General features: G+C 39.0%; 1 protein-coding gene across 2 annotated transcripts in view; it reads left to right on the forward strand.

Moving 5' to 3' along the window:
• LOC127946279 (piezo-type mechanosensitive ion channel component 2) overlaps positions 1-22,995 on the forward strand; it is a 118,149-nt gene that overhangs the window by 72,073 nt on the left and 23,081 nt on the right. For both annotated transcript variants that reach the window (XM_052542744.1, XM_052542745.1), the window contains exons 17-33: positions 75-248; positions 584-777; positions 5,480-5,640; positions 8,242-8,418; positions 8,491-8,613; positions 9,838-10,038; positions 13,186-13,390; positions 13,813-13,914; positions 13,987-14,152; positions 16,451-16,694; positions 16,982-17,078; positions 17,300-17,465; positions 18,236-18,325; positions 18,785-18,906; positions 19,683-19,754; positions 20,219-20,322; positions 21,986-22,106. In XM_052542744.1, the coding sequence (XP_052398704.1) occupies positions 75-248; positions 584-777; positions 5,480-5,640; positions 8,242-8,418; positions 8,491-8,613; positions 9,838-10,038; positions 13,186-13,390; positions 13,813-13,914; positions 13,987-14,152; positions 16,451-16,694; positions 16,982-17,078; positions 17,300-17,465; positions 18,236-18,325; positions 18,785-18,906; positions 19,683-19,754; positions 20,219-20,322; positions 21,986-22,106 (2,519 nt within the window). The remainder of the gene's footprint in view (positions 1-74; positions 249-583; positions 778-5,479; positions 5,641-8,241; positions 8,419-8,490; positions 8,614-9,837; positions 10,039-13,185; positions 13,391-13,812; positions 13,915-13,986; positions 14,153-16,450; positions 16,695-16,981; positions 17,079-17,299; positions 17,466-18,235; positions 18,326-18,784; positions 18,907-19,682; positions 19,755-20,218; positions 20,323-21,985; positions 22,107-22,995) is intronic.

Raw genomic sequence — 22,995 nt, forward strand, 5'->3', positions numbered from 1 at the left:
TTGAGACGTCCCCCGTATCCACTCAACCTATTAGCATTTACAGTATGTGATAAGCGAGCTCCTCTTCTGTGCAGGCTGGAAGATCTGGGTCTGGAGAAGTTCTCTGTTCCTGCTCTGTTCACGCGGATCTTCATTCCCACCTCGTTCCTGCTGGTCTGCATCCTGCATCTGCACTACTTCCACGAGCGCTTCCTGGAGCTCACCGACATCAAATCTGTGGCAGACAAACAGAAGAGCACTATCTCCAGGTACAGCGGCGGTTGTTTAAAGCACAAAATCAAACCAGGATCACCAGCTTCAGACACAGTTCTAGACTCTGACTCCAGGAAAGGAGCAGTGTTGTTCTTAAGGCATTCCTGCTAATTATGTTAGGGCTAAATTCTGAAAAAAAAATGAATCTTCTCCCAAGTTTGAGACTCCATCGTGTTTTCTGAAAAGATTTCCTTGGACAAAATAATCCTGCATCCTCAACACCGGTTAATGTTACTTTTAATGACACTTTTCCATTCAGCTTTTTGTTTGTAATTGGTTTAAATCCAGTAGATTTAAGTCTCGTCATGAGTGTGATCTTCCTCGTTGTCAGGCTCGTTCATCTGGATGGCAGTCTGGTGGACATTTCCATGGTCAAACCTTCGTTCGACTCCATAAACGAGGAGGAGCCTGAGGAGAGAGTAGATCTGGAGGAGGAGGAGGAGGATGATGACGAGGAAGAGGAGATGTCTGAGCCACACTTCAGCTGCTCGGAGACAGCAGATCCGGAGCAGGCCCAGGGTTCAGGTATATACTACTGTGTGCAGAAAAAGCGAAACGAACGCAACGTTTTTAAATTACAGTTTAATAGTGGTCTAATTAAAAATCATGGTTTCTGGTTTAAAAACAGTTTTTGTTCAGTTTCTCAAAAAGCAAATAATGCTTGTCGAAGAACAAATAGTTCTCTTTCAGTCGGTAACTCTCAATGTCACGTCGGTGAATGACGAAATTGGAAATTGAGATATCGTTTCAATTGACCAATCTACTTTGAGTGTAAACTAAATGAGCCAATGCACTTAAGCATGGAATTACTGCATCCAGTTGCCTTTGATCACAGCATGAGTATAATAAGGCAGCAGGTGCTATGCATACCAGCTTTTTGCTTTCGGAGCCGAGTGTTAGTATCGTTCTGCTCAACTATGTCTGCTGTGAACTACGAGTTCAGGACGCTCTCGGAACCTTTGTGTGTTGGCGAGACGACGTCTCAGCCGCGGTTGTTCCCGAGTCAAGTAGTGTGCGCCTCAGCACTAAAAGAGCATTTCCTAGAGAGAAAATTTCTCTAAAAGAGCTTCATGGGTGCGTCTTTTTAAAGACAACTGATTGTCCTTATAAGGATGCCGTTTCACCCGTGTGTTTCTGGGTGCGGTCATTACCTGGCGCCGGGTGATGGTCATGATCACTGCCTCACGTGTCTGGGCATCAAGCATGCTGAGGTGGTCTTCTTGGATGAGTTATGTTCCCACTGCAGGAAGATGTCCATCTCGTAGCTGCGAACCAGGCTCTGCTACCTTCAGGGGGGCAGAGTCCTATTGCGGTGCCATTATCTGGGGTTCGTTCTAGAAGCCGACAGATGAGAACCACTTCCAGCAGTAGCGCGGGTGGTTTAAGGATTACAGTGGTGGAAAAACCCTGCAGGGAACCAACCATCTGGGGAACATCCCTCCTCTTTCATAGTGTTAGTGATAGTGACGTGACATTCAGCCAAGTCTGGTGACCCATACTCAGAATTTGTGCTCTGCATTTAACCCATCCGAAGTGCACACACACAGAGCAGTGAACACACACACACACACACTGTGAACACACACCCGGAGCAGTGTTCATCATTAATGCTGCGCCGCCCGGGGAGCAGTTGGGGGTTCGATGCCTTGCTCAAAGGCACCTAAGTCATGGTATTGAAGGTGGAGAGAGAACTGTACATGCACTCCCCCCACCCACAATTCCTGCCGGCCCGGGACTCGAACTCAAAACCTTTCGATTGGGAGTCCAACTCTCTAACCATTAGGCCACGACTTCCCAACTTCCCGACTTTCACCTCCGATCCAGTGGAGCAACCCACGGAACGTGCTAGGCCCTCTTCGAAGAGCGTACCAGCGGTATCCATTGGCTCCCCCCGACCAGATGTCGATCTCTGATTCGGATTCTGGTATGGTGGTAAAGTCTGAATCGGATCCGGAAATGACCGCCATGCTTTCCTGGGCCACCAAGAGGGTAGGGCTCAAGTGGAAATCTCCACCGCATCCCGAGCCCTCGAGGCGGGATGATTGGTTTCTCGAGGTGGCTTGCGCTGGTTCTCAGCACCCCACCATGGTGTCTTTCTTCCCTAAAGTGCATGACCACCTTCTACTGCCAGAAACCGCCTTGTGGGCTCCTCCTCCCTCACCACCCTCGACGGGGGTGCAGTGAAGGGGATTATTTGTCGATTCCCACAGTGGAGCGGGCAGTAGCGACGCAATTGTGTCCGGTCGATGATTCATGCCTTTGAGTTTGGGCCAGCTGACTCCCAGGTAATCCTGAGGCCCAGGCCCGGCTGCGGGCCTAAGGTTCCCACTACTATCTTCAAAGACCAAGTGGTGAACCTGCACGTGCTGCCCCTGGAGGAGGCAGACCCAGCCCTGGCTTTGCTCTGTCCTGTCCGAGTATTGAGATGCTACGTAGACCGGACACAAAGCTTCAGGGCCTCAGACCAGCTCTTTGTCTGTTACGGAGGCCAGCAGAAGGGGAGTGCTGTCTCTAAGCAGAGGATGGCCCACTGGATTGTGGATGCCATAACCCTGTCGTATCAGGCTCAAGGTGTGTTCTGCCCGTTCAGGTTGTGAGCTCACTCAACTAGAAGTGTTGCATCCTCTTGGGCGCTGGCTCGTGGCGCCTCGCTGACAGATATTTGTAGAGCTGTGGGCTGGGCGACCCCTAAATCTTTCTACTTTGTATGAATGTATGTCTTTAGGAAAATAAAAATGATTGATTAATATTAAATAAAAACATAGCAAAATTAGAAAGTTTGGAAAAAAATATAAATAAAAAGAGAGATGTACTTTGATTATAACAAATGAGACATTATTATTATTATTATTATTTTATTATTATTAAATTTTGATTATGGTGAAATTACTTTGTAAAAAGTAAAAAAGTAAGTAAATCTTCATTAAGTAACATTTTGTCTAAAGAAAATTGTTATTCATTTATAATTTATATAATTATAAGATTTTTTTTATGTTTGATTGTTTGTTTCTTTAGGGAAAAAAAATATATTGTTTTTTTAAATGCAATATTAGAATAAAGCATAAATTAAAAGCATAAAAAAATTAGTCTGTAGTGAATAAAAGTGTTTTTCTCGCTCTCGCTCATCCAATGTGTCATATTTCATCTCTGCTCAGATGTAAACTAAGACAGAAGTTTGGAAATCAGAGTACATTTAAAATAAGAAAATAAACAACGTTTTGTACCCATTAATATTCATTCAGAAGTAATTCAATGAAACTGGATTGTATCCTTCAGATGCTATCATCTGATTCAGAAGCATCATTCAAGCATATGAAATTAAGTTACAAGACCAAATCATTTGTTTATATCCTGGCTTGAATGAAACGCACTATAAAACTATAAAAATCTGAACTTATATTGGAGCGATACGAATGGAAGAGGCTTTTATTGTTAGCAGAGCAAACAGAGCAGAATTAAAGCTTCTAGACCTGTTTAATGTGTAAACACCTCTGGACTGTTAACGTCTAGTAACAGCACATGTTGTGTTTTACACAGTATTTTCAGCTGTGACTCAGACTTTGCTTTCCTAAACTGTTGTTATGTATTTCATAAACATGTGGCTGTGATTCATCGGTGGGTGGCTGTGTTTTATGACTGTTTTGAGATATTTTAGGCATTATTGGCTGTTTGAGCATCATAATGTTGACAAACTGCTCTGTGTGTGTTTCTCTGCACAGAATCATCAGCTGAAGTGTTTCTCACATGTGTGTTATTCTCAGACCAGTGCTATTTTAGCATTATTTCACTACTAGTTTAATAGTTATTAAGATTTGAGTTAGCTTTCCTTTTTGTATTTTTTCAGTTTAGATTTTGTTTTAAGTTTTAGACATTTTAGTCATTTTTCTAAAGTTGTTATGTTCTGTTTAGCTTTATTGTTTTTTTTTTTGTTTTTTTTTTTTACTTTGTAACATTTTACTGTAGGGTTCATTAGTTATGATTAGTACTACTTTAGTTAACATGTGCTAAGAATGAACAATACTTCAACAGCATTCATTAATCTCAGTTTATGTTAATATAAACATTTATAAATGCATTAGAAAAAAATGTGCTTGCTCAGATTAATTAATGCACTTAAAACTTAAACAACTATTTTCATAAACTAAAATTAAGAAAGATGAATAAATACTGTAGTGTGTTATTCATTGTTCATGTTAGTTAATACATTAACTAATGGAACTTTATTGTAAAGTGATATCATTATTTTAGTATTCAACTTAAACTGATTTTATTTTAGTTACGAGTTCAGGCAACATTTAAAATTTTGTTCAAGTTTTAACTTATTTTTAACACTATAGGTGCATCTTTTTCAGGTTCTGGAGCTTATTTTTATTCTCACTATTAAGTTGTTTCAGTATTATTTCTGTACTTCTATTAGTATTATTTATTAATTTGAATTAGCTTTTATTATATTCTTTTGTTGGTTGCACTTTATTTTACAGTACTTGTACTAACATGTAGTTATAGTTTACTTACAGTGTATTTATCTAAGAAAGTTCTGGTAACACAAGGTAACTACATGGGGTAGGGTTAGGTTTAGGGGTAGGTTCAGGGTTAGTACCTAGTTTTTACATAGTTATTGTAATTACTATAATAAGTACATAGTATTTACATGAGGAACAGGACTATAAAATAAAGTGATACCCTTTTGTTTTTATTTTAATTGTATTTCAAATGTTTTCATTTTATGTTTTTTTTTTTTGTTATACTCATCTTTAGTTCATTTAACTTAAAGTTTTTGTAATTTAAATACTTAAACTTATTTTATTTCAATTTGTTGTCAAGACAGCTTGAACTTATTTTAACTTATTTTAATACAGGTGCATCTTTTTTTCAGATTGCAAAATTTAGGATTATTAAATAAATTTGTAACTGATTTTTAAGGTGCATAATTTTCAGTTAGCATTTTTAAGTTATTTTTGTATTATAATATTTATTCATATTTCCAATGAGCTTTTATTTTTATATTTTCAGTTTTGATTGTAATTTTAGCTTACGTTTCAGTCATTTTGTTATGTGGTTTTGGTTTTCAGCTATATATTATTTCAGTGAATGGAAATAACACAAATGGTTTTAGTTAGAAACAGCACTGGTGTGTTCTTCAGAGCAGCACCTCTGGATCTTGATCTGAAAATGTAAAGTCTTGGTGTGTTTCTGTCAGTGATGCGTGTGTTTCTCTGGTGTGAAGAGCTGAAGAGTAAGTGGCATCTGGTGCTGGAGCGTCTGACCGTGCTGTTCCTCAAGCTCCTGGAGTGTGTTCAGAAGCTGCAGCTCTTCATCTGGTGGCTGCTGGAGCTCCACATCATCAAGATCGTCTCGTCCTACATCATCTGGGTCTCAGTCAGAGAGGTGAGGAGCAGTCTCATTTTCGTGATCGCTCCTGGACACACGTGGTTTCTAGCTGCTCTACACTGCTCTGTGTGCTCTAGAAGTAGTGCTTGAATTATGTATAATTAAAGGGTTAGTTCATCGAAAAATCATAATTATGTTTTTAATAACCCTCATGTCGTTCCAAACCCGTGAGATCTCTGTTTATCTTTGGATCACAGTTTAAGATATTTCAGATTTAGTCCGAGAGCTCTCAGTCCCTCCATTGTCCAGAAAGGTAAGAAAAACATCATCAAAGTAGTCTATGTGACATCAGAGGGTCCGTTACAATATTTTGAAGCATCGAAAATACATTTTGGTCCAAAGATAGCAAAAACTACTACTTTATTCAGCATTGTCTTCTCTTCCGTGTCTGTTGTGAGAGAGAGTTAAAAACAAAGCAGTTTGTGATATCCGGTTCATGAACGAATCACTCGATGTAAGCGGATCTTTTTGAAACAGTCCACCAAATCGAACTGAATCGTTTTAAACGGTTCGCATCTCTAATACGCATTAATCCACAGATGAATTAAGCTGTTAACTTGTTGAATGTGTCTGACACTCCCTCTGAGCTCAAACAAACCAATATCCCGGAGTAATTCATTGACTCAAACAGTACACTGACTGAACTGCTGTGAAGAGAGAACTGAAGATGAACACCGAGCCGAGCCAGATAATGACTCGTTCACGAGTCAAGAACCGTTTCTGTCAGACGCGTCCGATTCGTGAACCGAGGAGCTGATGATGCTGCGCATGTGTGATTCAGCGTGAAGCAGACCGACACACAGAGCGTCTGAACTGAACTGATTCTTTTGGTGATTGATTCTGAACTGATTCTGTGCTAGTGTTATGGGCGCAGGTAAACTGAAGGCTCGAATCAAGGGCAATCATCGACAATGACGCCATTACGTCGAGCGCAAAAGAACCGGTGAACCGTTTTCTTCAACCGGTTTATTGAATCGAACTGTCAGAAATAACTATTGGTGATCCGAACACCGATGAGTCAGTCGTTCGTTCGTTATCTGGCTCGGCTCGGTGTTCATCTTCAGTTCTCTCTTCACATCAGTTCAGTCAGTGTACTGTTTGAGTAAATGAATTACTCCGGGATATTGGTTTGTTTGAACTCAGAGAGAGTGTCAGCCACATTAAACAAGTTAACAGCTTAATTCATCTGTGGATTAATGCGTATTAGAGACAAGAACCGTTTAAAACGATTCAGTTCGATTTGGTGGACTGTTTCAAAAAGATCCAGTTACATCGAATGATTCGTTCATGAACCGGATATCACAAACTGCTTTGTTTTGAACTCTCTCACAACAGACACGGAAGAGAAGACAATGCTGAATAAAGTCATAGTTTTTGCTATTTTTGGACCAAAATGTATTTTCAATGCTTCAAAATATTCTAGCTGACCCTCTGATGTCACATGGACTACTTTGATGATGTTTTTCTTATCTTTCTGGACATGGACAGTAGACCGTACACACAGCTTCAATGGAGGGACTGAGAGCTCTCGGACTAAATCTAAAATATCTTAAACTGTGTTCAGAAGATGAACAGAGATCTCACGGGTTTGGAACGACATGAGGGTGAGTCATTAATGACATCATTTTGATTATTGGATGAACCAACCCTTTAAACTCATCTTAAAAGGTGACATTTCTCAATTCCATTTAGTTTAACTTGATGTACTAAATTAACTAAAACTAAAAATTTAAAATTAATAAACACTATATAGACACACACACACACACACACACACACACACACACACATATATATATATATATATATATATATATATATATATATATATATATATATATATATATATATATAAAACAAAAACTACTAAAAAATTACTAAAACTTTCAAATGAACACAAAAGCAGAAAATGTAAAAATAAAAGTCTAATTCAAAATATTAAAAAATCCTATAATAGTATCTCAATGATAGAAAAATATCAATAAAACTGAAATTTAAATGGCATCTATATTGTTTATTATTTGAAGACCAATTTATACTGTGACACATTAAAAATGTGTCTAAGATATTATTTAGATTATATGTAGCTTGATTGTTTTTACTCTCCGTTACTTGTTTATTTGTCTTATCTATTATTTGGTTTATTTATAATTTATTCAGTTTTAGTTGTTTCTTTGAATCTAAGAATTCTTTATTTTTAACCAATTTTAAATTGTATCTTTTTATTTATTGATCAAGTTTAATTCAAGTTTATTTGTATAGCACTTTTTACGATATAAATCATTGCAAAGCAACTTTTCTACAATATTTAGTAGTAGCTCATCAGTGGTGACTGTCAGTTTACGTGCATATGGCAGACATTTTCAGAAAAAATTATACAAGACGTAGTCAAACAGAGGATGAATACTATTAACAGCAATTATTATTATTATTATTATTTATTTCTATATATAAATGTTTTTTTTTTTTTACATTTGGCTTTTTAAAAATGTCCAGAAATGTGAAAACCTAGATGAGCACACTGTTCAAGCCGCTAGAGCATCTCAGATCAGCGGACCGCTGCATCCTCCTCATCCACATGTTCTGTGTCTCTGTCAGGTGTCTGTGTTTAACTATGTGTTCCTGGTGAGCTGGGCCTTCGCTCTGCCCTTCAGTCAGTTCAGACCTCTGGCGTCCAGCGTCTGCACCGTCTGGACCTGCGTCATCATCGTCTGTAAGATGCTGTACCAGCTGACCTCCATCAACCCGTCCTCGTACTCCAGGAACTGCAGTATGGTGAGTCCTCACACACTCATGACACACACACACACGCACGCTCAGGTCTCAGTCTGTTCTTCTCTCCTCCAGCCGGAGAACTACACAGATGCTCAGCGCTCAGACATGACCAGATCTCTGCTCTACAGCGGCCCGGTGGATCCGGCAAACTGGATCGGCCTCAGGAAGTTCTCCCCACTGCTGGAGAATCTGAGGGTACCAACATGTGCTCAGCGTCTAAACACAGTGATCTGCCAATTAATATATTCTGCATGATGTTACTTTTATTGTTATTAAAAATATAATTTATCCCTAGGAAAGTGGGATTATTAAGACTTTTTTTATTATTATTATTTTATGCTAATTCAGTAAAACTACACACAAAAAGGGAAAGAAGATCATTTTGGTGGATTGTAATAATTCCACGTGATGCCACCAGGATTATTATAGTTGTCTAAAACTTCAAACTAATATTTGAATTTGAAACTAAAATAAAAACCATTAAAGCAACATATTTTTAATTGACATAAAATAAACGTTACTGATATAATTTTGTTAGTTGTTATATATATATATATATATATATAAAGCTAATTTAACTAGTTTAACTTTAGTATTTAGTTTAATTTGATTTACTAAGATAGCTAAAACGGAAATAAATGTAAAAAAAATCATAAAAACAATATAGACATATTTTTTTAAAAAGCTACTAAAATTTTTTTTAAAACATAATAACATTTAAAAATTTAAGTTAAAACAGAAAATATTATTGGTAAAATATTAAATTAATAAAAACTTTAAAAGTTTCTCAGTGATACTACAACAATGCTGATCCATGTCATCATTAATTTTACACCAGGGTTCAATTGGTCAATATTGTTATTGTAGTTCAATATTTTTATTTTAATGTTATCCATTTTCATTTGAAAGTTTTTGTAATTTTTGTAATATGTCTGTATAGTTTTTATTTTATTTTTCCCGGTTTTATTTTGACTTTTTTTAGTACATCAAGGCAAAAGTACATTGCTTTGCAACTTGCTAAAATTAAAAGGTTGTTATATTTTATTTTATTTGTTATTATTATTGTTGATATTATTTTGGTTTTAAGTTTTAATTTTAACATTAATATCTGTAAAAGCAGTTTGTTTGGACAATTATTTCTGTGTGAGCTGTGCTTCATACATCTCTAAACTGTCGACAATAGATCATTTAACTTTTTTGGCTACAAAATTTCCCTAGAATTTAGCTAAAGGTGTCAGAGTATGATCCTCTAAATAACATTTAATCAAGATTTTATTCATCAGCTCCTAATAAAGTTACCAGACACTAGCAACTTACAATTTGACGATTTATACTTGCATTTGTCTCTTGTCTTGTTAATTTCAGACCCTGCATACACCTCCTTTTCCCTTAATTTATTAATTTATTTTCGGCACACAGAATAACCTACTGATGCTGGCTCTCTTGGCGTTTGAAGTGACCATATACCGTCACCAGGATTTCTACCGAATGAAAAACAACCTCACTCCTCCGGTCACAAGAACCATCTTTCACAACATCACACGTCAACATCTGGATGACGGCATCCTCAACTGCGCCAAATATTTCATCAACTACTTCTTTTACAAATTTGGTCTTGAGGTAATAGCAGCTTTATGTCTGTTAATGTATACATAGACTTCCATTCACAAGTCTGAGCTTCGTTAATGATATTTTTATTAAATAAGCCTCTTCTGCTTACCAAGGCTGCATTTATTTGATCAAAAATATAGTAAAAATTATAAAATATTATTACAATGTAAAACAGCTGTTGTCTATGTGAATATCTGTTAAATTGTAATTTATTTCTGTGATGTGCAGCTGAATTTTCAGCATCATTACTCCAGTCTTCAGTGTCACATGATCTATAAAAGTATAAAACTGCATCCGGCAAATGCGCAAGTTAGCGTCGATAAAGTAGCGCCTGCAAGGATGAAGGGAGTATGGCACAGAGACCCCTTCAGGAACCCGAGCTGCGTCAAGAAACGCTTTGGGACAGAGAATATCCACTGCGCCATATGAGTAAGTTGCTGCCTCTGTATGTATTTCTTGAGCACATCTACTTGGCCTGGCTACTCTCTCCAGAACTCGACAGTCTCGACAGAATGGCTGCCCCCTGATTGAGAGACCCAGGAATATACACTGCTCTTAGTGAGAGTAGCTTCCCCTTAGGTCTGGAAGGAAGTGTGTCAGAGCTTGAAACACGGCCAGCATCTCCAGGCAGTTTATGTGCCACGTGAGATGATGGCCTTCCTACAGACCCTGGGCAGAGTTGCCACTCATGACCGCCCCCCAACCCGAGAGAAAGGCATCTGTCATTAGCATTACACAACGACAAGGAGCCCCTAACATCAGGCCTTGAGCTAGGAACCAACGTTTCTTCCACATGTCCAAGGCAGGTAAGCATCGCCAATTGATCCCTTGGTTCTGAGCCACCACTGCAAGTGTCTCATGTACAGCAGGCCAAAGGGTATCACGTTGGATGCCGCTGCAATCAGACCCAACAGCTTTTTAAACTAATTAACAGTGAGTGACTGGCCTTCTCTTACTCTCTTGACTGTTGTGAGGATTGACTCGATACGAGCAGGAGACAAGCGTGCCTGAATTGGGGTTGAATGCACCCCTAAATAAGTGGTTCTCTGTAGCGGAGAAAGCACACTTATCTTGATCTTTAGTCTTAACCCCAGGTCTCTCGTATGACCGAGGATGACATCTCAATGCCAAGCCACCATCTGCTCCAATTGAGCTAGTATTAACCAATCGTTGGTATAATTGAGTATGCGGAGGAGCCAGAGCAGCATCCACACATTTCGTGAAAGTGCAGGGTGAGAGTGATAGGCCAAAGGGAAGAACTAGATATTGGTATGCTTCCCCCCTGATTGCTTCCAGTGTTGAGAAAGGATGGAAACATGGAAATAAGCGTCTTTGAGATCTATCGTAACACCCCAGTCCTCAGACTGGATTTGAGATACTATTTGGCTGATAGTGAGCAACTTGAACTGAAGCCATTTGATAGTGCAGTTACAAAGATGGAGATCTAAGATCGGACGCAACGATCCATCCTTCTTTGGAATGATGAAGTTATGACTGTAAGAGAGAGAGGCGGAAGAAGAACCCAAGTGAGAGCATCGCCCGATCCCCAATCTTTCTGTGGAGGGGTGCGGGCTTCAACACTCTGCTTTTGAGACTGGCAGTATGAGGAGCTTGATGGCTGGGGCTGCTCCTGCTCAGCAGCTCCATGGGCCTGGGAGCAACGAGGGAGGAAACGTTGGAATATCGCCGCTTGCTTCCTCGCCTCCTGAAACCTATCGACGACTGCGAAACTGCGTAACCGAAAAGGCCAGAGGGCGAGAGCGGGGATATCTAGGAGAAAGAATCTCTCCTCATCTTGCATAGAACAGCCGATAGCTCTGGCTGTTTCTTTGGTGGCCCGGAGAGACGAATCTGTGGCCCAACGCAGTTTGGCTACCACGCCAGATTCCTCCTCCCCCTTGTCATCCAGGTCCCTAAGCAAGTCAGCCTTGTATGCTTGCAACATCGCCATGGTGTGCAAACATGCGCCAGCCTGACCTGCTGCCGTATAAGCTTTCCCAACCAGACTCGATGTCAGTCTAATGATCCTGGAGGGAAGCTTCGGGGCCTTCAGGGAAAATGCTACAGATGGGGAGAGATAGCTCGCAAGCTTGCAAGCAAGATTGAGGAAAACGGAAGGCTCCGTCATGAAGGCTGTGATATGGATCCTCAGGAAATGCTCATCCAATTTACTCTTTGGACGAGCATCCTGATTCTTAGCTGGCCAATCGATGTTTAATTTGGCTACAGCACGAGTCACAATCTCCATGAGCTCCTCATAGGTGAGGGACTGTGGTGGCGAGTCCACAGTCTCCTCTGTCTCCTCACTCATAATATCCATCTCCTCAGAAGAGGATAAAGGGAGTGCTTGGCTCTTTCTCGCTGGGGAAGAAACCGCAGCCTGGGCTTCCGATCCTTGAGAGGGAGGCATGGATCTAGTGGGTGAGGACTGAGAAAAGGACGAATCCATCTCAGATCCCGCCACTAATCCACATGACAACAGTCTATGGTGTGCCTCGGCAACAATGGGACCACTGCCATTGGGATCGCGAGCCTGGCTGCTCTCATCAAACACTGCCAGGCGAGAGTAGAGCACATGCAATGAGAGCAGCTTGACGTCATTACAATCAGCCCCCTCGAGCTCCACTCCTAAACAAACAACAATGATTGCTTTACTGATTTAGGCATGAATGAATGCTTGTGACTGACAGACAACAGTAAATAGGACTGACACATACACAGAGCGCTACTGAAGGGCAGAAGCTAACTTGCGCGTCTGCCGGATGTGCTTTTATACTTCCTGGTTGCTCACGACACCCCACTCGTGACGTCCTGCTGCTCCATTGGGCTGTTTTACGTGTCCTTCAGAACGTGGTCACGCAGGGGCATCCCAAAGCGTTTCTCGATGCAGCTCGAGTTCCTGAGGAGGAATCAAGTTCTCTCTTTTGATTTTGGTTTTGTACAGACAAATGATTTACTCTCTGTCTGTGAGGCGGTCTCTAATAGATTATCATCTGAAGCTCAGATTTCTAACACACTGTTGAGACAGATAAACCACAATAGAGTGTGAAGGTAATGGATGGATGATATTGAATTTTTATTTGTGTATAGTGATGGTATCAAATGCACCCATTATTGTCCAAATTTGAAACCCGTGGCTGAATGTTGCTCCTCCAGACCTGTTTTCTGTTAGCGGTGAATGTGATCGGCCAGCGGATGGATTTCTATGCCATGCTGCACGCGTTCGGTCTGATAGCGGTGATGTATCAGCGGAGGAGAAAAGCCATCGCCTGCGTCTGGTCCAAGTATTGCTGCTTCCTGGCCTGCATGTTAGCCTTCCAGTACCTGATGTGCATCGGCATCCCGCCTGCGGCCTGCACAGGTGAGTCACAGGTGTCTGCTTAAAGAGACAGTTCACAAATGAATGAAAATGTGCTCATTCTCAGGTCATCCTAGATGAGTTTGTTTCTTCATCAGATTTGTAGAAATGTAGCACTGCATCAGTGTCTCATCAGTTGATGCTCTGCTGGTGCTGTCAGAATGAGAGTCTGATAAAAACATCACAATAATCCACAGCACTCCAGTCCATCAGTGAACATCTGGAGAAGACACAAGATGAAACAAATCCAGCATTAAGACGTTTTAACTCCAGATGTTAACTGATTGACTTATTGTGATGTGTTTATCAGTGGTTTGGACTCTCATTCTGATGGCACCCAAACGGCTATTTCACTCTTAGTTGTCTTCAAGACGACCCTTGACTGTTTTTTTCAGAATTTCATTAATATTTCTCCTCTGGTTCAGACTATCCGTGGAGACGGCCTTCTTCCAACATGGACTCAAACGTCATCAAGTGGCTTTACTTCCCCGACTTCCACACCAAACCCAACTCCCTGTTCCTCCTCTGTGAGTAATGTTGAATCTGTGTTAACGCTCTCTCATCACGTTGGCTGATCTTTTGTCTCTCTCTCTCTGCAGATGACTTCATGCTGCTGCTGTGTGCGTCGATTCAGGGGCGTGTGTTTGAGGAGGAGAGCGTGACGGCCGTGCAGCTGCTGGCGGGTGATAATGTGGAGATCTGTCGAGATCTGGACGCCGCCAGCTTCAGCCAGCACAACCCTGTGCCCGACTTCATCCACTGCAGGTAAACATCTCACACAAACAGCAGAAGAACTACAAGAAATCAATTTCCATATATATATTTAGTATAAATTATGCATCATAGTGAGAATTCTGGGCCAAAACTGAAAGGAAAATTCAAGATGCACTTGGTTGAAAACCAAAACCAAAAATGACGTTTTTTTAACTTAAAGTAGTTTTCTTGTATATCTGAATTAATATTGTTGCAAAAAAAAACACCTACTGTATCGGACGTAGAAACCACATGACAACAGTGTTGTGGACAAATGCGGAAGTAGCTTCGCGACAAACTTCAACTAGAAAGAGATGCCGATCTCGCTTGTGTATTACTTGACATGTGAGTTGTTTTGATTCGTATCTTTACAGAAAACGTATGCTATTATAACGATCACCAATATTAGTATTATGGGGCATTCGCGCCAAACGCAGGGGATCGCATCTCTAGACCCACACGAGGACGTGTCTGATCCATAGTCTGATCGCGTCTTTGCATTGACTTCGTATGTAATCTACTCGAGCAAATCGTTGAACTCGCGTTGAATCCATAATTTATGTTTCTGTCTGATTTGATGGCCCTCAGCGGTTGGATAGAAGACAACAAATCCCATATTTCCACGCTCCTTCATAGCGTCATCAAACCACGCGATTGTTATTGTTTTGATAGTGCTCCCTCTAGTGGCAGGTCCTACAAACTGTACCTTTAAATTACTATTTAATTTTATTTGTATCATTTTAATTGATATTAAAGTCTCGATTGAAAATGAGAAATCAGTGTTGTTAATCCAGCACGAGTGTCCATACAGCTGACTGTTTATCTGTTTATCCACATTGTGTCACGAAATGAACACTTATTAAGTCACTGTTTCTCTCTGATTTCCGGTCTCTAAAACGAATTTTCCAGTTGCCAAAATTTCAGTGCATCGCCCTTTAGCATATTTATATTTCATTCTTATATCCACCCATTCACGTCACCCTTTGTTCATTTGAAATACTTCTTTTAAAGGACCATATCAAAACAGAAACGGCATAAATGATATGTATTCCTTTAGTTCTCCTCTCAGCATCACATAGACCAGCGGTTATTTCACCACTCCCAGTTTCTGTTAATAAAAAATGTTTGAAACCAAGCAGCAGAATTACAGAATTATAAACATGGGAAAAAACATCTTAAAAAAGGGTTGATGCAGACTAACAATTCAAAGAAAAACTCTGATTGCTCACTCTGTCATCCAGTATAAGCCAGAAAACACTTCAGTCGTGATTAAATTGCTAATGTTTGTGGTCTCGGGATCAGCTGAGCTTCCTCTGCTTATTAAGGTAGAGAAAAACGAGATGATGAAAAGTGATTCTAGATCATTTATCTTTGAGCGAGTCATCCATCAGCTGTATAAAAACCACTGTGATTCTCCAGCTTCAGCCAGTCCAAACAATTAGAGACGATGATGGTGATGAAGGAATTTGGAGATTTTAATGACGCCTGTCTGCTGCTCTGATCATATTTTAGACTTCTGCAGTCAGTTTTTCCATTTCTTTGTCCTTATACAGATTCCAGTAAATCTAAGTAACTGCTAATGTGTTACAGGTTCGTTCTGAGGAAACGCTGCCTTTAGACGCAGGAAGATTTGGGATTGAAGGTTATAAGCAAGAATGGCTCATAACTGCCTTTCGTAGCAAATATCATCATACCACCGCATTCTTGAACTTTATGAAAAAGACAATATTTTCTTATTCTTATCTTTCTATATACAGTATGTGAACAATAATAATGATCCATATATATCAAAAGTTTGGGATCAGTAAGATTTTTATGTTTTTTGGAAAGTCATCTCTTCTGCTCACCAAGGCTGCATTTATTTGATCAAAAATACAGTAAAATTGTGAATATAACTCCAGTGTAAATCATCTGTTTTCTGTGTGAATCTGTGTTAAAGTGTAATGTATTTCTGTGATGCTCCGCTGTATTTTCAGCATCATTCCTCCAGTCTTCAGTGTCACATGATCTTCAGAAATCATGAATAATATGATGATTTACTGCTCAAGAAACATTTCTGATTATCATCAATGTCGAACACAGTTGTGCCGCTCAATATTTCTGTGGAAACTGTGATGCATTTTATTTTTCAGGATTCACAGATGAACAGAAAGTTCAGAAGAGCAGCATTTATTCCAAATTTTAAGATTTCGTCACATAATAAATGCCTTTAATTGCACTTTTCATCAACGTAATGCATCCTCGATCAACAAAAGTATACATTTAATTCATAAATACAAACTTTTTACCGTCTCCGTGTCCTCTCTGCAGGTCGTACCTGGATATGCTGAAGGTGATCATGTTCAGCTACATGTTCTGGTTCGTCCTCACCATCATCTTCATCACGGGCACCACACGCATCAGCATCTTCTGTATGGGATACCTGGTCGCCTGCTTCTACTTCTTGATCTTTGGGGGCGAGCTGTTACTGAAGCCAATCAAAAGCATCCTTCATTACTGGGACTTCCTCATAGCATACAACGTCTTCGTAATCACCATGAAAAACATTCTCTCGGTGAGTAGCTCATAAATCCACTTTAATCCATGATTCAATGCTAACTCAGTCATAGTTCACTGCATTCAAAGCTGTTGTACTAAATGAGCTTGAGCGATGTCTCGAACAGCCAGGGGCCGACATAAATCATAACTCTGTTTAAAGCGCTCTGCATTTTTGTGGGTCTGAATTCAGAGGGTGTGAAAGACGTGAATAATTACACGCAGCACATGCACACCTGTGAAAATATCTCACTTCTATGCTCTTCAGAGAGATTGTGATTGTGTCTTTATTCTCTGGGCTCTCAGATCGCGGCGTGTGGATATATTAAAGCGCTGGTGGCCAATCACTGCTGGCTGATCCAGTTATTCAGTCTGGCCTGCACTATTCAAGGATATTCAAAGCGTAAGATATTTTCTTTTCCATGTTGAAAACTGTTCTATCTACAGAAAATGATGCACCACTCAGATTGAGAAAACCATTTGTGTAAAAGTCCACTTATAAAATTGGAAAATAAATGACTGAAAAGCTTTAGAAGCATCAATAGGTAACTCATTTTAATGACCAAAATTGTAATATCCTAGTGTGCAGCAGAGCTTGATTAGATTGTGATGATTCTCTCGCAGCGGAGCAGAACGCAAATAAACAGTGTGAGCTGCCGAGTGACGAGGCCGGGATCATCTGGGACAGCATCTGCTTCGCCTTCCTGCTGCTGCAGAGGAGGGTCTTCATGAGCTACTACTTCCTGCACGTCGTAGCAGACATCCGTTCCTCTCAGCTCCTCGCCTCCAGGTACACACACACGTGACGAGCTACTGCTGTCTGCTTTCAGTCGCTTCTCATGTTTGCCTGCGTGTAATCATCCAAACAGTGTTGCTTTAGTACCTTAGATTTACTATTATAGTTTTAAATTTTATTTTATTTTATTTTATTTTTTTTATTTAATTTAATTTTATTTTATTTTTTTGTATTTTTTTTATTTAATTTTATTGTTTTTTTAGTTTAATTTAATTTAAAAAATATTTATTTTATTTATTTTATTATTATTTTTAAATTTAATTTAATTTAATTTTGTTGTATTTTTTAATTTAATTTTATTTTATTGTATTTTTTTATTTAATTTAATTTTAAAAAATATGTATTTTATTTATTTTATTATTGTTATTATTATTTTTTAATTTAATAGTTTTTTTATGTCTTTATATTTTTCTTTTATTTTTCTTTTTTTGTTAAACAAAATTACAATAAGAAATGTAGTAGCTTTTTTTTTTTTTTTTTACTTTAGATTTGGTTACATTTGGTTATTATGTTATTGCTTATTTCTAACTTAACTTCTAAGAAATATTTTAATTGTCACACAGTAAAATACACCATGACAGCTTTCTGAAACAAACGAAATGATAAATAAATATATGAAGATAAAAAAGCACTACAAAGAGTACATTTGACTCTGCTTCATCTGAAGCTGAAATGTAACACTTTGTATGATGAGAGCGCTCCAGACGTATTCAGACTGTGGTTTCTCTGTTTTGTGTCTCTGTTTCTCTTTGTCTGTCTGTCAGAGGAGCGGAGTTGTTTCAGGCGACCATTGTGAAGGTGGTTAAAGCCAGAATAGAAGAAGAGAAGAAGTCCATGGATCTGCTGAAGAGACAGTGAGTTCAGTGTGGGACTCACAATGCTTCATTGTTCGCTGCCAACTGCTGCATTCCCTTTTCACGCAGTCCTCTGAAATCATGCGCTGATTGATGCATGAACACACACAAATGGAACAAATAGATTGCTGCTTGTTGCTTGACTGTCACAGTGTTTCCTATCATCTATCCAGCACTTTTAGCACCTGAGAGCCGCTGTTTAACCAGTGTTTTCCAGAAGAGCGGTAGAGTTGTAACAGTGTGTTAGTAGGTCACATCTGCAGGATATCTCAGGCTTGCCAAGACCGAGGCTGTTTCTGTGCCTCCTGCACACCCACACAAGCCCCGACATGAAGACTCTTGATCTTCAATTAGACTCTAATTGTGTTAAAGAGAACAGCTAAATTAGGTCAGCTCAAGCAGACAGGCTGAGGAATCAAAATAACAACTTCTCCGCTCTCCTCCGTCTGTTCCTCTCAGGATGGACCGCATCAAGAGCCGACAGCAGAAGTTTAAGAGAGGTAAAGAGAGGATGCTGTCTCTGGTGCAGGAGAGTGGCGAGAGTCACTCACTAGTCCAGGAGGAAGAGGACGATGATGAAGGTATATTTACACAACTTAAAAATAGCATGTTTTCCCACCTCAGGCCCAAAGTACCACACATTTTCTTTTTCTTTTTTTTTTTAAAGAAATGTATACTTTTATTCAGCAAGGACACATTAAGTTGATCAAATGTGTCAGCAAAGACATTTATAATGTCATAAAAGATTTATATTTTATATTTATATCTGATTTCTGAAGATCATGTGACACTGAAAACTGGAGGAATGATGCTGAAAATACAGCGGAGCATCACAGAAATAAATTACACTTTAACACAGATTCACACAGAAAACAGCTGTTTGAAATGATAATAATATTTCACATTTTTTACAGTATTTTTGATCAAATAAATGAAAAGTCGTCTTCCAAAACTTCTAACTTCTGAAATTTTTAATTCAGTATCCAGTTAATTATAATGTTAGTAAGTCACTGGGACACAAAATTTTATTCTGAGAATAATCCAGACATTAATTATTAATAATAATTCACATAAATTAAAAATAAAAATGGAGTGTTGTCCTACACACGTTTGACTGTATTTTTGTCGAAACACACACTTTAGTCCAACATCAGTGTCAGTGAACTGAAGGTTCGTAAATTCCTCAAGTGCCTGCGTTTAACTGCGGTGTTAAATGCATTGCAATCAAACCTAAAACACATGAAACGCGCATACCAGAGCTCTGAGTTAATGTGGGCTCTTTGAAATGGTTTTCATGTTTTTAGGAGTGTTGTGTGAGCGTGTGATGGGTTCACAGAACAATTTCTCCACATTACAGGAGAGAACAGCAAGGAGAAGAAGAAAGACAGAAGGAAGCAGTGGTGGAAGCCTTGGGTTGACCATGCGTCCAGTTAGTGTCTCCTGCCCTTTATTTAATTTTCTGTATTAAAATCTATTTTTATTCATTTCGCAAGATCCCAACATTGATCTGAATATTGTAGCTCAAATTCACATCTAAAAGGGGAAAAAGAAGATCTCTTTAATGTCTCCGCTTTCTCAAAATCTCAAATATTTCACATCAAAACATCATTTGTTTCTGTTTAACATTTCAATTAAATTAAATATGACTGTGAATTAACATATTACTCTGTGTATTAAAGAAAATAATATCAAATAATAATATAAATAAAATACAAATATATATATATTTTAGTAAAATAACGAACAAAATGTTTACAGAAATAAATAAATAAATATATATATATATATATATATAACTATGTTAATAGTTTTTAATGTCAAGAACTCTTTGTGGGTATGCATATTGTGTTGACTTCTATAGAAAAGTGATGTGTGATTTGTTGTCTCTTTTAGTGGTCCGAAGTGGCAATTATTACTTATTCGAGACAGATAGTGAGGAAGAGGAGGAAGACGAGGACAAAAACGATCAGGAACCTCCCAAAAGATCAGCGTTCCAGGTAAATATTCTAGAAGCGTAAGTGCTCTTCTGCATGCGCACCCATTTTTAAGTCGTATAACTGTGCTGAAATGTGTCGTTCCCACACAAATCCGTGTTTAACCTAAAAGGCTCTGTGTTACGAAAATGTTTCAGTGTTTTCTTCTTTTATTCCGTCAGCACTTAACAATGTTTCATTATTTACCAGACCACTAACTGCTCGCTTCCTGCGTGGAAGAGCAGTAATAGCACTAGCGCAGACCCTGACTAACCCCATGCCTGCTCTGTCATTTCTTGTAGAGAGCTATCCGAAAATTTGCCTCTGCTTTGCTGGCTTTACCAAAGTCTGTCATTAAACTGCCCAAAACTGTTCTGCAGTATGTAATCAGGGCAGCCAAGGTACTTCACAATGCCTGATATATCTCCTCTCTTCCCGTATGCTGTAGTATGTGTCAGCTCTGTCCTCTATGAGCATCGATGGCTATGGTGCTCCACTGCATTTTCCTGCTCCTCTGTTGCACAATATACATGTATTTATGGCTCTAACTTGAGAGCTAATAGAGCCGAAATGGCTGATTATTACAGTTGCACGTCAATCATCTGTAAACAGAGCGGATACGGTGCATTGCATGCCAAGGAAATGCAGTGTATTATGCTGCCGATTGCAGGAGCATTCAGGGCTGGGTGATATATTAAAAACTCATGAAGTTACGTTGCTGGAAATATAAAATTAGTTTCCAAAAGTCGTTATTAGACGGGTTTTACCTACTTAGTATGAAAGAGCTAGAAAAAATATTGTTAGAATTGGTAAGTTTGATTTATTTCTAAAACTTTCTAAAGTACAGTGACTAATTGGTCATTAATACATATTGATAATTTTATTCTAAACTCTGGTTTAGAGTTCCTTTGTTATATTGGATCATGTAAATGAAAATGATTCAATTAAAAACAATTGTCTGAGAAACATGCCTTGATGACATGGATGGATGGATGGATGGATGGATGGATGGATGGATGGATAGATAGATAGATAGATAGATAGATAGATAGATAGATAGATAGATAGATAGATAGATAGATAGATAGATAGATAGATAGATAGATAGATAGATAGATAGATAGATAGATAGATAATCTGATAAGAATGAAGTATCATCAAACGAGTGAAAATATAAATAAGATATAATATTCTTAGCTTTATCATCCAGCCCTTGATGCATGTGAGTTGCAGACATTTTTCTGGGAGGTTTTTCTGGGGTTTGGTTGTGCCAGTTAAACAAAGGCTGTGTTTTTCTCCTTTGTGAACAGTGTAATCATTCTTTCTTTGGATGAGACCCGACACCACAATCAGAATGTCTGTCCTTTGGAGCAAAACATCCCCTAAAGCTGGTTTCCTGTCTTGTGTATTGTGTTGGTATCTTTGATTGACAGGAATTTTCCTAAAACACCCTGTTTTATCGGCTCTGCTAAAGGACCAGTACAGAGTGCAAGTTTATACCCTGCATGTGTATAGGACTCTTTGTTTTTCACTAGAGAGGCACTTAAATTGGGCTCAAAGACTGATTCAAACCATACCAACTATAGTTAGACATAGAATATAAACACCCAACCCAAAAGCAGCTCACTATCCTATCTGGATTCCTGCATTGTCATATCTTTGTCTAATCCGATCCTCTTCTTCTCAGTTTGTGTATCATGCCTGGATAACTGACTCGAAAACTGCCATGAAAGAGCAAAGTAAGGAAAGACGGCGATTCTGGCAAAGGTACACGGAGGGCAGAGCAAGCAAGAAGAACCAAAAGGAAGGTACGGTTATACATCTGGAAAGAACCATGGATGGATGGATGGATGGATGGATGGATGGATGGATGGATGGACAGATAGACGTAGTGATAGATAGACAGCTGGACATGGACAGATAGATATTAATTATTTTATTCTAAACTCTGGTTTAGAGTTCCTTTGTTATATTGGATCATGTAAATGAAAATGATTCAATTAAAAAAAATTGTTTGAAAAACATGCCTTGATGACATGGATGGACGACAGATAGAGAGACGGACATGGACAGATAGACAGAAAGATAGACAGAGGGAAAGATAGATGAATGGACAGATATATGGAGGGACAAATAAATAGACAGATGGACATGGACAGATAGATGGACATGGACAGATAGATAGACAGATGGCCATGGACAGATAAACAGACAGATAGAAATATGGACTAACAGATAGATGGAAGACAGAGAGACGGAAGGACACAGACAGATAGATGGACAGAAAAATAGAAGGACAGACATGGACAAATAGATGGAGAGACAGATAGTCAGACGGACAGACAAATGGACAACCAACATTTAGACAGATGGACACGATCAGATAGATAGAGTGACAGATAGACAGACAGTAGGGCAGATGGTTGGTGGACAGATAGATAGACAGACACAAACATATAGATGGACAGACATGGACAAATAGATGAATGGACAGATAAACAGACAGACGGACAGATAGACAAAGTGACACAGACAGATAGATAGACAGAGTGACACAGACAGATAGATGGACAGATTGACACAAACAGATAGATAGACAGATGGATATGGACAGATAGATAGACAGGCGGATATGGAAAGATAGATAGACAGACGGAGATGGACAGAAAGATAAACAGATGAACACGGACAGATAGA

The sequence above is a fragment of the Carassius gibelio genome, chromosome A24 (genome assembly GCF_023724105.1).
Source record: "Carassius gibelio isolate Cgi1373 ecotype wild population from Czech Republic chromosome A24, carGib1.2-hapl.c, whole genome shotgun sequence".
NCBI lineage: Eukaryota > Metazoa > Chordata > Actinopteri > Cypriniformes > Cyprinidae > Carassius > Carassius gibelio.